At 36.7% G+C, this 15878-nt stretch overlaps 3 protein-coding genes across 3 annotated transcripts; 2 read left to right on the forward strand and 1 right to left on the reverse strand.

Annotated features, from left to right (window-relative positions):
* Window positions 1-217: 217 nt before the first annotated feature.
* Window positions 218-1356, forward strand: LOC113561677. Its single transcript, XM_026968439.1, has 6 exons — window positions 218-244; window positions 286-519; window positions 612-715; window positions 789-887; window positions 995-1114; window positions 1232-1356. The coding sequence occupies exons 1-6, from the start codon at window positions 218-220 to the stop codon at window positions 1350-1352; spliced, it is 705 nt and encodes a 234-aa protein (XP_026824240.1). The 3' UTR covers window positions 1353-1356.
* Window positions 1357-1590: 234 nt separating this feature from the next.
* On the reverse strand, window positions 1591-7860 carry LOC105283109. The gene is made up of 10 exons (XM_026968427.1): window positions 7745-7860; window positions 7498-7681; window positions 6985-7169; window positions 6203-6390; window positions 5627-6028; window positions 5181-5351; window positions 3115-3341; window positions 2737-2939; window positions 2310-2575; window positions 1591-2234 (listed from the first exon to the last, which is right to left on the reverse strand). Exons 2-10 carry the CDS (start codon window positions 7670-7672, stop codon window positions 1616-1618), a joined length of 2436 nt encoding a protein of 811 aa, XP_026824228.1. The 5' UTR covers window positions 7673-7681; window positions 7745-7860; the 3' UTR covers window positions 1591-1615.
* A 1587-nt stretch (window positions 7861-9447) lies between these two features.
* Window positions 9448-14015, forward strand: LOC105283211 ((11Z)-hexadec-11-enoyl-CoA conjugase). The gene is made up of 9 exons (XM_026968359.1): window positions 9448-9852; window positions 10166-11363; window positions 11460-11538; window positions 11779-11905; window positions 12137-12342; window positions 12487-12617; window positions 12796-13001; window positions 13114-13296; window positions 13423-14015. The coding sequence occupies exons 5-9, from the start codon at window positions 12138-12140 to the stop codon at window positions 13658-13660; spliced, it is 963 nt and encodes a 320-aa protein (XP_026824160.1). The 5' UTR covers window positions 9448-9852; window positions 10166-11363; window positions 11460-11538; window positions 11779-11905; window position 12137; the 3' UTR covers window positions 13661-14015.
* The last annotated feature ends 1863 nt before the right edge of the window (window positions 14016-15878 follow it).

A 15878-nucleotide genomic window follows, 5' to 3' on the forward strand; every position in this document is an offset into this window, starting at 1 on the left:
AGAATATCTCATACCAATTGAAGAGAAATTACTAAAATTGATATTGCAAGCTTATCATCGAGGCGTAATTAAAACTTTTACATTAATAACAGGCAACTTGGTTTCTAATGTTTTAAAATGAAGCCACGTTTTCTCTCTCGATTGCTCTTATCTATTTGCTCTAAAATATTCAACTGCTTCAGGGAATCGTCACGATGCCAGGGCAATATTTCCGAAAATGTTGCTGCTGACTCTGCTGTCGCTGGCAATCTTGTCGGACGGGTGCGATCCAGGCAAGCACAGTAGTATTCACGCACACCGAAGCGGGGACGAGTACATGCACACTACACTACTGCAATTCATCATAATTCATTGACAGATCCCAATGTCACCCTCGACCCTCATTGCGACTGTGATGCCTCGGACTTCGGGGTGGTGCAGACGGTTCCATATTGTGCGGCAAGCGCGTGCGGCACCATGCACGTGGACCTGTCGTCCGCGTGCGTCAGGTGCAGCATGTGCGTGGCCGTCGCCGAGAAGGTCCACGAGAGATCTCTCGCTTTTAAATATTTTTTTATATCTCGTCTTGGATAGAGAAAGGAATATATTCCTGCCCCAACTTACTTCTTCAGATTAATCAGACGCTGCTGGAGGTGCACGAAATGATCAGCAACTGGCTGAACGACACGGAGATCACGCTCCTGTTGAGAACTATCTGCGATCATTCCTTCCAACAGTAAATGCTTCACTTTCTCGTCACGTATAATTTTTACGAGTGGCTCGTTTATTAGCACGGCGACCTTTTGTAGTTACAGTCTGCGCGAGATCGATGGCCAGCGATTCATCACCGACCCGTCGCCAGGTGATAGGCTCGTCGTTTCGTCCGCCGATGAATTGTGGGAGGAAAAGTGAAGTCTTGTTTCTGAATACGCTTTAAACCGCAGAGATTCACTCGTTCTGTCGCGAAATAAAATGAGATCTAGCTCGGTACTCTTTAACCACGACATTTTCGTAGCTTGAGAAACTTGTGCCACGAGTATCTCGATGAGATACAGGAACTGCAGTTGTACGAGAGTTGGAAGGGATGGTGCGATGAGAACGAGCACCTTCCCGATCTGGAAAACGTCCTCTGCAGGTGATGCATGTATCATCGATCCATTTTCATAATTCACATCAGATTTCGCGATGCCGCGAAATGATTCCGACTGAGTAGCCTGAAAAGCGGACGAAGATTAAGAATTGATATTTGCAGGAATGAAATCAACAATCTGCGGGATTGTAGAGGTATAAACGACATACCTAAGCGACAGGCGACGTCGAAGTTCTTCGGTGCTCGCGTGAAGGTCTTAGCCGAGTATAATAATTGTAGATGACCATTTATCCGTATTTTTGATGACGTGTATAAAAATCTTGTATATTAAAATATATTATAAATAATATATAAATTATTATTTGACACGATGCCGGAATGGCACTTGTGACTATGTCTTGAATAAAAAAAACATTTTTAATTACATTACAAAGATTCGTAACGTAGCGATCTTATAATATATAAATCTAAAATTTCACTGCAAGCATGCGAAGTTACATACAAGTGTTCAACTCGAAAAATATCCAAGAGAATAGAAAACGGTATTCAATCGCAAAATGGTAAGAACCGAGTGGTCTCCGCGTTCAACGTTGGCGGATCCTTCTCGGTCGATCTCATCTTCCTCTTGGACAAGCCCGAGAAAGAAGACCAGGACGCTCTTTTGAGACCTGCCGACCTTCGCCGCACCGGAAAGCGCAATTCCGGAGCCTTCAACTTCTCCGGGGAATTATCGCGTTCCTGAAGCCCAACGAAAGATTGCACTTGGCGAGCGTGATCCCGCAGCATCGTCAGGTAAGCGGGTTCGTGCAAGCCGTGCAATCTGCCGGCCGGAAAAGCACCAGGATGAGGAGGATAATCGTTGTGATGATCGTGATGGTGACCACGGTGATGATGGAAATGGATGGATGGGATGTGCGGTATAAGATGGTGCTCGCGTATGCCGCGCACGATGGTCTCCTGCATCTGCCTCCGCTTGTTCCATATCCTCTCGGCGATGCCGAGGGAGATCGCGATGATCATGCCAGCCACCAGGAGAAAAAACGCGGTGTAAACGTCGGTGAGTCTCGCGCTGTGGAAGGTCGCCGGCGTCGCGCACGACGGCATCTTTGGCAGCATCCGTTCTTGTATCTTGTGCAGGACACCGCGTTCGTATATACGCAGGATGCTGCAAGAGATTCGATAGTATAATACAATACGAATGTGTATGGTATATAGATTTGATTTTATTTGCTTGATTTACTTGAGATTGATAATTTTCCTGTACGGACAGCTCTTGGCCATGGGAAGAGCGATGACTGTGAGCGTTTGCGCAAGCGGTAGCTCCTTCAAGGTACACCGTTCTTGTATGAAAGTCGTTCTAAGAGCGCGTCGCGCGAGAGTGGCGCTTATAAAAAATCCGTATCGTCCTTCGACAGCTTTTCTGAGGCCAGCTGTTGTATCCAGCCGAGACTCACGATTATTGAATGCTTTTATATACAACTGCCGGAGATTGCTGTCGTTAGCGTTCTGCAAAGATTCAAAGAAAATTGAAAAGATTCAAAAAGCCACTTAAACCATATCCCTCAGATGTCCTGCTGGATAATTGTTGCTGGATAATTTACACAAAATGCCACGAAATATTAATTAAGCGATAACGGAAATAAAACAATTGCGATAATCATATGTACTCTTATGTACGTATCCTCGGCGTCACTGTAGCCGAGTTGAAAATTGTTAAAGAGAAGATCGGTGATCGATTTGATTCCAGTGGCCTGCACTGACAATATGGACGTGATGAAGCCGGCGTAAGCGTTGTACATTACGAGGGAGAATATTAAACTGAATAACAGCAGGGTTTTCCCGGACGGGGTGCGTGGCATCCATGGTGATCCTAAAAATTTAAATCCCATTTCATTTGTACGACGTCTTCTTAATCATTATAAAAATGCTATTTGGACTAATTTGAACATTGAGAACTTTTAAATGTTTCGCTAAAGTAAATAAAACAAACTCAATGCAACGATATTGATATAATTGTTTTATGTAATTGAAGGATGAAGGAGAACCTTGCATGCACATGATGCTGAAGCACCAAAGCGTCGCCTCCCCGATTCCAACATGTTTCTCCTCGTCGTCGTGCAAGGCGGTCTTGGCGGCGTAGATCACTATCGCCATCGCAATCAACATGATGAAGTACATACCCGCGACGCAGCCCAACAGCTGATTATTGAACGGTCGCAAAAATATATCCCTCATCGTACCGGTCTCCAGTGGATGGTAGTAAATGTTCTTCCTGCACAGAAGAATATATCAATAATTTCGTAGCAGAAAATCACAAACTATGGAGAGGATTCAGATATACAGGGTGTCCCATGGGAAGTTGCTGAAAGTAAACGATTGGTTCTCCCCTCCATGACTTCAGAAAGGGTCTTACGGTTAACGGTCGTTCATCTGAGTGTCCGCAGTTTTATTCTGTTTGTGGTAGATGCAAGTCCGTGCGCGTCAAAATGAGTAATCTGACGACGGAAGAAAAGATTTATCTTGTTGAGTGCTTCTTTTCCAGAGGAAAAGTTTATAGCAATGCTTACAGGGGGTTTTGTACTAAATACGGAACACATAAAGTTAAGAGCGAAAACACGCTGAAAAGGTTAGAATTTATTATTTCTTTAAACGTATGCGTTACGTCACTCCATTTTTTGGCAATAAATCTGCATTAAAATAATGTTTTGTGTTATTTTTATCAGAATTATCGATAATTTTATGCAGTATGGAACTATCCAAGACCGTAGACATGATCTGCCAGGTCCTTCTGTGTCTGTAGCTGCAGAAGAAAACATTGAAGATATTAAGAAGTATTTTGAAGAGAATCCAAATTCTTCCATTCGGAAAGCTGCCCAAGCTCTTGAAATATCCAAAACAACGTTACACAGGATTTTAAAACATTTCCTGAAAATGCATCCCTATAAAATAACATCGCATCAATTGCTAACCAAACGCGCTATGACGAAACGTGTGGAATTCTGCAAGACGATAAATGGAATGTTTGAAAATGGAGGAACTTGATGCAAAATTGATAATTTACACGGACGAAGCACATTTCTGGCTAAATGGTTATGTTAATAAACAAAATTATAGATTTTGGGGGTCGGAAAATCCCAACGTTTCCCTGGCTAAACCTTTACATCCACAAAAAATAACAGCATGGGCTGCGATCTCGGTAAAAGAAATTTATCTGCAATTCTTCGAATCAACAGTCACTGGTGAAAGTTACAAGCAGCTTCTCGAAACACAATTCTTCCCTCATGCAAAAAAAAGAGGCCTGGTCAGAGGATTTCATTTCATGCAGGATGGAGCGACACCACATCGAACCCAGGAGGTCTTCGAAACAATCCATAAAGTTTATGGCAATCGAGTCATCGGTCTGGGATACCCCAAATTTGCCCAGGGGGGGCTAGAATGGCCACCGTACTCGCCGGATTTAAATCCATGTGACTTCTTTCTTTGGGGATACATTAAGGACCATTGTTATGCCGGAAATCCAGAAACAGTGTCATATTTAGTAGTAGCTATTAAAAAGGTCGTCAGCAACATTAAAGACGACATGTTAGAAAAAGTTTTCACAAGTTTTCGTAAAAGAATTGATTTTTGTACAAATTCAGATGGTGCACACTTTGAAAATATTTATCATTAGCTTACTTGATTATTAGCATATTTTTCATTAATAAAATAAACTGATATACAAACATTTTGCTAAATTTTATTTATACCCATTAAAAACTGCAGACTTTCCTCTTTCCAACGCAATTTTTGTTTTTTCAATAACTGCATACGTTTAAAAATGACAACTGATTAGTTTCAGCAACTTCCCATGGGACACCCTGTAGATAGATCTTTTATCATAAAACGAACGTTAATGCGAACTTAACGGTATAGATGCGGAATATAAACTAGTAGTTTAAGAGAAAGTAGAATTTAAATTTACTTGACTGAGATCTGATATCTCAGATAACACAAAAGTTCAGAGACGATCTAAGAACGTTCAAAGAATGTTCAAACGTTCGTGGGACGTTCTTAGAACATTTCTGGTACTTTTGTGCTATCTGGGATGACTTTGATTAAAACTATTACTCACGTATATCGTATCAGAGGATGACTGAACGTCATTTCTCTCCAACGCGTTTCGTCATTCGACGTTATGTATCCCAAGCCGATGTCAATCGTACCGGCCACAACGTCGCCAAGAAGATTACTCCATACTTTGTTAGTTAGCGTGCCGAGCTTTTCGTGCGGCACCAACTCGATGCTGCAAAAATTCGTTATTTATTATTACTTATTATCACGCTCATCAATCATTTACATTTTTTATTTTCAACGTGCTATCGCAAAAGCATATGATAGATTCATCTCTCATTTGATTTTCAGATCTTTTACATAGAATTATTCTACTTCTACACTAGGAAATCATTAAAATATAATGATTTCCTCGAAAATTCTCAAGATTTATGTCAAATCTTGAAATTCCTGGATAAAAAATTGGAAAATTAAAGCGCTTTGCAACACGACTGAACGTTCCTTTACCTAGCGTTTACGCTATTGGCGACAATAGTGGCAAAGTCTAAGAACGGTGCGATGTCGTTTGCTTCCTCCTCGATGACATCCGCCTGTCCATTCGGCTGCTTCTCGCTGGTGTCGTTTAACACGCCGAAGACGATGGGAAGACCGTTGAAATCGGACCTCAGCTTCACGCTCTTCGGTGGTTTGAGGGTGTGAGATGCCGGATTCCAGAAGCCGAGGTACCGGACGACGAGACTCGAATTGTCCAAGTGACGTATCTTGTAGGTGTGCATCAAGTAGAAGGACACTGAGCGGTTCTCCAAAGTGGCGAAGCTCAAGTTAGTCGTGGCGTTCTCGACGTTGCGTCCTTCCGGTGGGCCCGTAAACTCGAAGCGATGGCCGTATTGCCGGAGCGGCCGACACATTCTGCAAAAACAATTTCTTTTGTTACATATATATAAATTAATAATGATATTAGTTGATAATGTTAATCAATATAAGAATTGATATGAAATATTCATTATTTTATTAAAGAGAAGATGTAACAAACACATACACTCTTGTAAAAGTACAAGAGAGTAACTTGTATGTATAACTTACTTATTCAGGTATTTCTGTGCGTATCTCCAAGCGACAGCATCACCTGGAAACGGTGAGGTAGCTACGACGACGTCGCTGTCGATGCCGATATTTAAATCCCGAAGAACGGCATCGATGGTAGAATCGGTATTTCTCGTGGTCACCATGAGCCAAGAGATATAATAATTGAACAGAAATTTCTGGGAGGCCTATTAAAATACGCATTTATCGATCAATGCTGATCGTGAATACATTATCGTATGTATAGTTAAAAGCAAAAGAAATGAGAAGAGTGCGAAAGACGAAAGACGAATATTATAGTCATAGCGTGAAGCATTAGCATGATGAAAAGTAAAGCGATTAAATTGAAATTGACTATTTAGTCTTTTTATTTATATAATTTTGATAAAATCAGGGATCAGAAACGTAATCTAAAGTATGTTAAAGTATGCGATCGCATTGTCGCGACGATAATGTAAAAATATATTAGTCTATAGGGAATAATTAACTGGTAAAGACGTCATTCGAGACGTCATTTCTATGCGTTACCATCGAAATTGATTGCATTTAGCACACAATCGGGAATTAATCTTCTATGTATCACATGGTGCATAAATTTTCAATATTTAAGCTACATACTTTATTAAAGCTACATGTTCTTAATAGTTAATATATTGTACAAACATGACCGTGCGCATTATGTTATAATAAAGAATCGACTTTTATAATTATTATAATTTTAATAATTAAATTATTAAAATTTATAATAAGTATGAAAACATATTTAGATATTGTAATTATACCACTTGAATAATATTGTCGGGTGATGTAAGATTCAGTCCATCCAGAAGTACGATCGAGCCAATGCGATGTGTTCGGATCGTGAGAGCTTCCGGTATGTTCGGGTTCGTCGCCGACTGTAGAGACACGCTGATGCCCTTCTCCCCGAAACACTCGATCAACGGCCGGGCATAACTGAGGGCACAATCTGCATTCGTTCGTGATTAATTAATGCACTCTCTTAATTTATTCTTTCTAATTTATTGCTTTAATTAACAACGCGATTTAATTATTACTTTTCTTCGCAGTCGCGAATTCGCCCAAAGGCTACAACAAATAAAATCCTATTTAAAAATATTTTTCGTACATGCGCTTTCTCTCTGAGAACAAAAGACTCCATTAATTTACGATTGAAGTAAAAGGATCTACCTCCGGATCTAGTTTTCGCTCGTTGGAGATGAAAGTAAATCCAATAAGCTGTGCAGAGGAAAACGTTCTCCTCTTTGATTCAACTATTGTACTGAGAGAACACTCACTGAACGGGCTGACATTGTCGAAGAGGACTACTTGGTCCCAGGATCGCCATTCCACGTACTCCAGCACCAGTTGCAGCGTCAATGGCGATGTGAAAAAGCACGACTTCGCGACAACATGAGATACCATCAACGTCACCAGCATCAGCTTCAGTTCTTCGCGCACAATCGACGGCATTATTCCAATCTAAAATGATGAGAATATTATTTTATCACAGCACTTTTCTTAAATTAAAAAAAAGAAAAGTACCACGTATTATCCAATTTTGACGCTTAAAAAGAAAATTCCGGAGCAATTCTAATTAACTTCAGTTGTACCACTCTGATTAACGTTATTACTGATACAACGAACCACGTCAGAGACGTGAGCATCATGTACGTCGTTATCGCGATGTATCGGTGCTTCACGGAGGCTCGTCAAATCCTGAATTCATCGTTCGAATGTCATGTCAACGTAGAGACGTCGATAGCACGTTAAATTTTTGACGGCGAGAAAGAAAAGCTTGACGTTAATAGCCGTAACGAAGGGAAAATAACGCGCGGTTTGCGTGCGCGTCACTCTTCGCCGATCATCCCTCACGCGCAGTGTGATTCCTTAAGACCACCAGCACGCGAATTGTGTTCTCTTCTTTTCTTCAATTGCGGATCGTGCAGACTTTTGTTTACACTTGATCGCGATCTTGTGCCGAATATTAAATATCGAAAATCAGAATTTTCCTACAATAATAACCGAGCACCTTATGGCAGTGCGTGGAGACGTCGTCGTCATGGATTACTCATCCCTTTCTTTTATTCTTAATGCGTACCTAATCCTGCGTTTGCAGCAGAATCGAGCAACGATGATCGTTCGCGTACTGAGGGCAATTTTCTGCCGAGCAACCATTTCGGTTGTGTCCTGCGAAGATAAGAATCAGGATAGACTCTCGTTCGCGTGAATAATGACCGTCCACCTGCCATTAACAGTGATCCCATGAGACAGAGAGAAGCAGGAATGGAACTGTTACTTAAAACAATTGTTTTCTTCTTTTCTTCCCCATTGTTTGGGAAGCAATTATGCATCCCGCATAATACATGGTAAAACCCACGCGCATGGGAGCGAATCGTTTCTTCTTTCTTTCTTTTCTCTCTCTCTCTCTCTTCCTGCCTCTTTGGTTTCCTCGTGTCAGTTTTCACGGCGTACATGTACATGTGGTATCGATTAAAGATGACTTTTCATCTTCGAACGAGACAGGAGCTCGAAGAAGATCAATCAAGTCCAGCAAACACAAAATATAACTATTATATAACACAGAAGTAACACGTAATATAACAACTGTTATATGTTATTAATGTTGAGATTGCATAATTTACTTTGTAACTGCAATATACTGCGTTATAAAACTGTTATATTGCTCTGTTATACATTGGTTATAATAATATAACAGTAATATAACTGAAATATGCGATATTACATAACTGTAATATTTGCATATTATGTCTATGTTATATATCATTTTTAACATTCAGATACCCAGTTGTCCGGTAGATGGCTTCGTTTCTCGCATGAAAAATATAATACAAAATATATATAGGAACGGTGATCACGGCAGGGCACAACTTGTATCGTAAGTCCATTTCTACGATGAAGTGGTACATTTTTGAACGAATAATAAATAAAAGGAAAGTACGAACGTGTACATAACGTTTAGGAAAATAAATTAAACATACACCTGTAGTTGTAGAGACTAGAGAGAGGAAGAAAGAATAAATAATATATATTCCATTTATATAACATTTAAATAACATTTTAGTAACACGTTATATTATTGTTATATTACTGCAATTTCGTTTGAGTGGGAAATTACAACTAACATATACGTTACATGTAACGAACATGTTATATTGCGTGCTACATTCTGTTATATTATGGCAATATCATTGTTATATGACTGTGTTTGCTGGGAGGGAATCAACTCGGCGCGCAATCAAGTGACGCATCGTGGAATCGCCGCTGCTGGCAATACTAGTGAAGCTATTCGTTTGTAGAAAGAAACGTTGACTGACGTGATACATCTGTATGGATTTAGTGGTCTTCGGTAGCTTCTGCTGTGTTGTATCATATTACGCCACGCACATTGAATAATTTATGATAAAGAGCGCATGTGTTAATAATGCAATTTACAAAAGTGCACAGAGGAATGCAACAAAGTCCGGAAAATGATGCAATCACTGCTATTCGAACCTGTGATTAAGAGTTGCCGTTGAATGCCGTATAAAACTACGCGAGACGTTGCGTTACGTTTTTATGGTTTACTCGAAAAATCTGATTATTCAATTGGCACAAACTGCAGCAGTTTATGCAAATCGCTATGAGATTGCGTAAGTTCTGCAATGATTCATCGATGCGTTTGCATCGTTTTTCGAAGATAAAAGAAGTTTTATCTTCGTAAGAAAAAGTAGTCTCATGTATGAGCGTTGTTTCTTCTTCTTCTTCTTACGAAAATAAAACTTCGCTCATAGACGACGCGACACTTCGAAAGTAATTAATTATTTTTAATATTACTTCGATACTGATAATCAATAGTAATATTATCAACGGATAACATGTTACAAAAATAGTGATGGATGTTTAATATAAAATTTAAACGCTTTTTGAGTATGTGTTTTGATCAAAATTGTATGGGTGTTTCAGAATGCCTTCGGCAATTATTGACGCCGATGACAACGATTGAAAGCCGATCGATTAAGACTTACAGATACCGCAGAGAATTCACTATGAAAGCTTAACAGCAGCACGCCGAGACAGCCTTCCTTTTTATTATACACAACTTTTATTTTACCGCGAATGACGCGATAACTACGATGCGAAAATAATTTAGTCCACGCAGATAACTTGCAATGTTCTTCTGTCCTATTTCTTTGTCGTTTAAGGGTCGGTTCTCTCCAATCTGCCATCTTCAGTGTATGACGTCATAGGCAAGGAATGACATGGTCGAAAATTCTTGCGTCCCATATTTTTCACTTTTTCCTCACAAAAACAATATTTTTGTATTCTTGAAACCTGCCCAGATAGCACAAAAGTACCAGAAATATTCTAAGAACGTCCTACGAACGTTGAACATTCTTTGAACGTTCTTAGATTGTCTCTGGAACTTTTGTGTTACCTGGATGTACAATATATCAGAAATTCTGACATTTATCCGATGATATAATATTAAAGTAGAAATCTTAAATCGTGTAGCTCTGCTGCCAGAACCAGTTTTGACAGCTGTTGCATTTTGGGAATTATTTTACGATTCTACAGCATGCATCAGACAGCTTGCATAAAATCAAGATGGCACATTGGCGAGAGCCGATCTTTAATAAATTAATTAATATATGTCATGTCTATATGCGTAGCAATAAGAAAAATGACAATAATAAATTCAGCCGCGAAGGAAAGCTTAAATGTAAAAAATCCTCGTTGTTTTTTATCGCGCGAGTAACAAACTTTGTCCTACACAGTTCATTTACCTTAAGCAGATTGAAACAATAGTCAACCGTTTTGACAATATTAAAATATTTATCGTATTATTCATATTAAAACTTATTTTTTATGTTTATTAAAAAAAATTCGTACAGCTCATTACAATATCTACAGCTATACGCCAATTTCATTTGTATTTACTGTTTGTCTAATGCCATACTTTTCAATGTAATGTCACGAGAAAAAGGTATTTGCCCTTCCTGTTTGACGTAATCTGACTTTACAAGTAATACTGTAAGCAAATGAGTTCTATTTCGTGCTAATACCGAATTTAGAAAGAAGATTCATGACCACGTTGAATGTAAATTTATTTCGGAGTGACCCATGTTGCTACTTCCGGCACGTTATATGTATATATATATAAGTAAGTAGCGATATAATTTTGTTGACATACGAGTATTTCGAACAAATCGAAGCGTCCATGCGAGCGAGAAACATTGTAGATAATTTTGTTTTTCAGATTTTTTTTCAATGAAAAATAAATTTATCACCTTACATTTGGCAAGCTAAATTCATTCGAAGTATTGGGCCTTCCAACGGTAAGCAACTACGTATAATTATATTTAACTAATAATTATGGCAATTCAATTAATTCTTGGTCGTTGATGATTTGCATATATATACATGTATATATATATATATATATATATATATATATATCAGTGTATATATATTAATAATAATTCACCATATCGATATATTTAATTATAATGCTTATGTGATTATTTACTCATATCGATTATTTTGATTATTAATAGCGTAATTATTTGTTGTTTTAGAATATAAAACAAAATCATATAAATCATTGCGTCGACATGAATTTTGGTTCTATAGAAAGGTGCTGAAGATTTTATGGAAAGTACAAAAAGTATAAAGCACAAAATAATTAGTGATATATTCACTCATGTGAGTAATAAACGACACTATCTTGAAATAAAGATGAAGATAATGCTTGCGAAGAAATGAGTAGTGATAATGTAATGTATTGTATTGTTACGAAGTCATCATGCTTTCAATATAATTGCTAAATGCTGTTCAGCGATCCACTACCATGATATTATAATAATGTACAAATACATTTTAAGAAACTATTTTTATAATATTTTTATAATATTTTATTTATTACGTATATAACAGCATGACATCGATGTCGGTTGGAACTTCTGTGACAGAATTGGAAGAATCTTTGAATAGTGACAAAGAAAGTAACAAATTGCACCAGGCTAATTATGAATGGAAAATTGTTTGGAGGAACGTTATCATTTTTTCTTACATTCATCTTGCTAGCATTTATGCAGCGTACCTATGTCTCTTCCGCCTTAAATTTATATCATTTCTTTGGTGTACGTATATTTCATCTATGTGCAATTTTAAGACACGACCGAGAGAAAGATTCACAACGAATTTCTTAATTGAATTATACAGGACGTTGTCCAGTTTCATTTTGCAAATTTTCTTGTGCATTAAAAAATCATATTGATTTGTAGTCTATTGTGTTGGAGCCTGTGCGGGTTTAGGTGTCACTGCTGGTGCTCATAGATTATGGTGTCATCGATGTTATAAGGCAAAATGGCCGATGAGACTTATGTTGATGATTTTTCACACTATTGCTTTTCAGGTGAGTCCAATATTAAATTTTTTTCTTCTTTTTCTACTTCTAAAAGAAAAGCATTACCTATAAAAATGTAGATAAATCGCATCACAATAATTTTTATCTTTAATTGTATATAATTATACTTTAAACTGAAAGAATTGTGTGCTAGCTATATATTTCTATGTGTTATATATCCTTTCAGGATGCCATTTTTCAGTGGGTAAGGGATCATCGAGTGCACCACAAATTTACTGACACTGACGCGGATCCGTACAACGCGCGTCAAGGATTCTTCTTCTCGCACATCGGTTGGCTTCTGGTGCGTAAGCATCCGAGCGTTAAAATTAGAGGTGCGACGGTCGATTGCAGCGATCTCGAGCAAGATCCCTTCGTGGTTTTTCAAAAAAAGTGCGGAACATTTATTACTTATTTTAGTATAAACGTGAAGCAGTTAGCGATGTATAATAGTCTCGTTTATTTCATCTGGCTAATGTAGTTCTTCGCTTACACTTTTTTTTAGGTGGTATATGTATTTAATGCCGTTCTGCTGCTTTATCATACCTACATTGGTACCTTACTGGTTCTGGGGCGAAAGTCTGTGGTATTCATGGCACGCCGCTGTTTTCAGATATTGCGTAAATTTAAACATTACTTGGTCAGTGAATTCTGCAGCCCACATGTGGGGCGTAAAGCCATACAACAAGTACGTATTAACATTTATTACAATCATGCGTCTTTAAATATTACTCGACAAGCTGTTGCATATATCATTGCGTTAAGAAATATTTATTGTTTGAAAAGAAATTTTTATTTCTTTGTAATTATACAGGTCGCTTAGCTCCACCAACAATAGCAGCGTTTCTTTCTTTACGCTTGGCGAAGGCTGGCACAATTATCATCACGTTTTTCCATGGGATTATAAAGCCGCTGAGCTTGGCAATTACAGGCTGAACCTTACCACAGCTTTTATCGACCTATTTGCTTATTTCGGTTTAGCTTACGATTTGAAAACAGTACCCGTTGATATGATAAAAAAACGAGTTCTCGAAAATAGCAAAAAGGATTAATATTTTTAGTACTTGTGCATGAAATTAAAAAATAACTTTAATTAATTTTTTAATTTCTGAAATTAGTTTCTCTGCAGGAAATCAAACTTTATGTAAGCTTGAAAATTTATTCCATTGTATCACTTCATTACAATCCTTCTCTAGTTATATCAATATAGTTATAGGATATTTTGTATATAAGTATAACTTTATGTACACAGAGGAAATGAAATATAACTTGTAATATTATATTGTAGCGCATTTATATATACTTAATTATATACATAATCATACATCTTATAAAGAGATTTGTTTGGTCTTAATTTAAGCATGATTAAGATGTAATTACAAAGTACTAAGATGAATTATTACATTATAGAAAATTATAGTGTACTATTTTTTATAATTATAATGAATAATCTTCCAGGAATGTATTTACTAAAATCAAATTTTCAAACCAAGTTCTTTAACTATGATAAATGGTAATGTTAATCTAATAGCATCACACGTCTCAATCTTTTTTATAAATTTATTAAACTTGTATGCTTATCCGAATAATATAGCTTTTCTAATTTGAAATTATAAAAATTAGATACATGTGGTATAAATGTTAAACTTATAAAGTTTCATCTCTGAAACAAATTTGAATTATTATTGAGAAAATATTCAAAATACACACAAAATTAGATAACACAGAAAGAGTATGCATATTGAGATCGTTCTGGTTATTATATGGTTCGAAAAATCTTTTCATATTTGTTAGCATTTAAAAGCATTTAAAAAGAATCATCATAAGTTGATAAGTCGATTTTTGTATGCAATATGGAAGTACAAAAGAAAATAAGAATTTTAAGCGACGATATTTCCATATGAACTTAAGATTCCATATAAGCCGATGAAAAACGTGAAATAGCACAATCTACTCTGTCCGAGACAGACATAATATAGTACCCCTTTTTATAAGTCGTGCTGTTGCATTCCTTTATTATCTATTATGTATTGGCTTTAAGTAATTTGAAAAACATTTATTTTAATCATATACAGCATAATTTGCAAGTTTATATTACAGAACTTATATTACAAAACGTGACGTAAAAAGAATTTTAAAGGAGCGAACACGTTAATGTGATAATCAAAGCAGAATCAGTAAAGACTTAGTTCAAAACATTTTTTTGTGCACGGTAAAATAACTTTACATATATTCAGGAGCATTACATAAAGTCGCAGGTACATTCAAGTCAGAGTTTTCGTTTTGAAATATTTTATGCATTACAAAGATCGTCAATTTGTAATCTTCATGATTGGTACTGCTGTGAGTTTAGGTATCACTGCTGGTATCGACAGATTATGGGCTCATCGAACTTATAAAGCAAAATGGCCCATGAGATTTATATTGATGATTTTTCAAACTTTCAAAATTTTTCGTTGCCTCCCAGATAAGATCGGCGCCAATTATTTTCTTAATTGACTGAAGTAAAAGTATTACTTATAAAATTATAGATAAACTGCTCTATAATATTTAATAATTAATTATATACAATTATCTGTTAAAGTGAATCGCGTTAATTATATATCTCTATATTTATATCTGCATTCTGTATCTTCTAACGAAATTTTCGCGCTTTACTAATATTATCTACTTTTAACGTTTACGTCTCAACGTTTCAATATTTATTTATGCTATATTTTTGCAGGATCACATTTATAAGTGGATCACAGATCACCGGATATATCATAAATTCAATGATACTGACGCGGATCCGTACAACGCGCGTCGAGGCTTCTTCTTGCACATCGGTTGGCTTTTGGTTCATCCGCATCCGAGCGTTGCAATTAAGAGTGTATTCTCTGTAATTTTGCAAATTGGATACCAAATAGTTAGTTATAATTTTATATACACAGAAGTAATCATATGTTATTTATGGAATTATTATATTCTTATGAATTTAAATATATTTAATTATGCAATTGTATTTTACAAAGCGAATTGGTTGATTATATAATATGTTTCGAACAATATTCTTAACATGCATGTGTAATACAAAGAATGAAATATCATATTATAGTAAATCTAATATAGTAATAAAATATATAATAAATAATCTTCCGAAAATGTGCTTACCACTTGATTTGACATTAGAAGGTGTGAATGAAGCACACCCCTTCGAAGGCTATTAATAATTAGTAGCTAATAATAACACCGACTTCGCTTAATTCCGTTGAAACGATATGTTTCGCA

The sequence above is a fragment of the Ooceraea biroi genome, chromosome 3, assembly GCF_003672135.1.
Source record: "Ooceraea biroi isolate clonal line C1 chromosome 3, Obir_v5.4, whole genome shotgun sequence".
In the NCBI taxonomy this organism is placed as follows: Eukaryota; Metazoa; Arthropoda; class Insecta; order Hymenoptera; family Formicidae; genus Ooceraea; species Ooceraea biroi.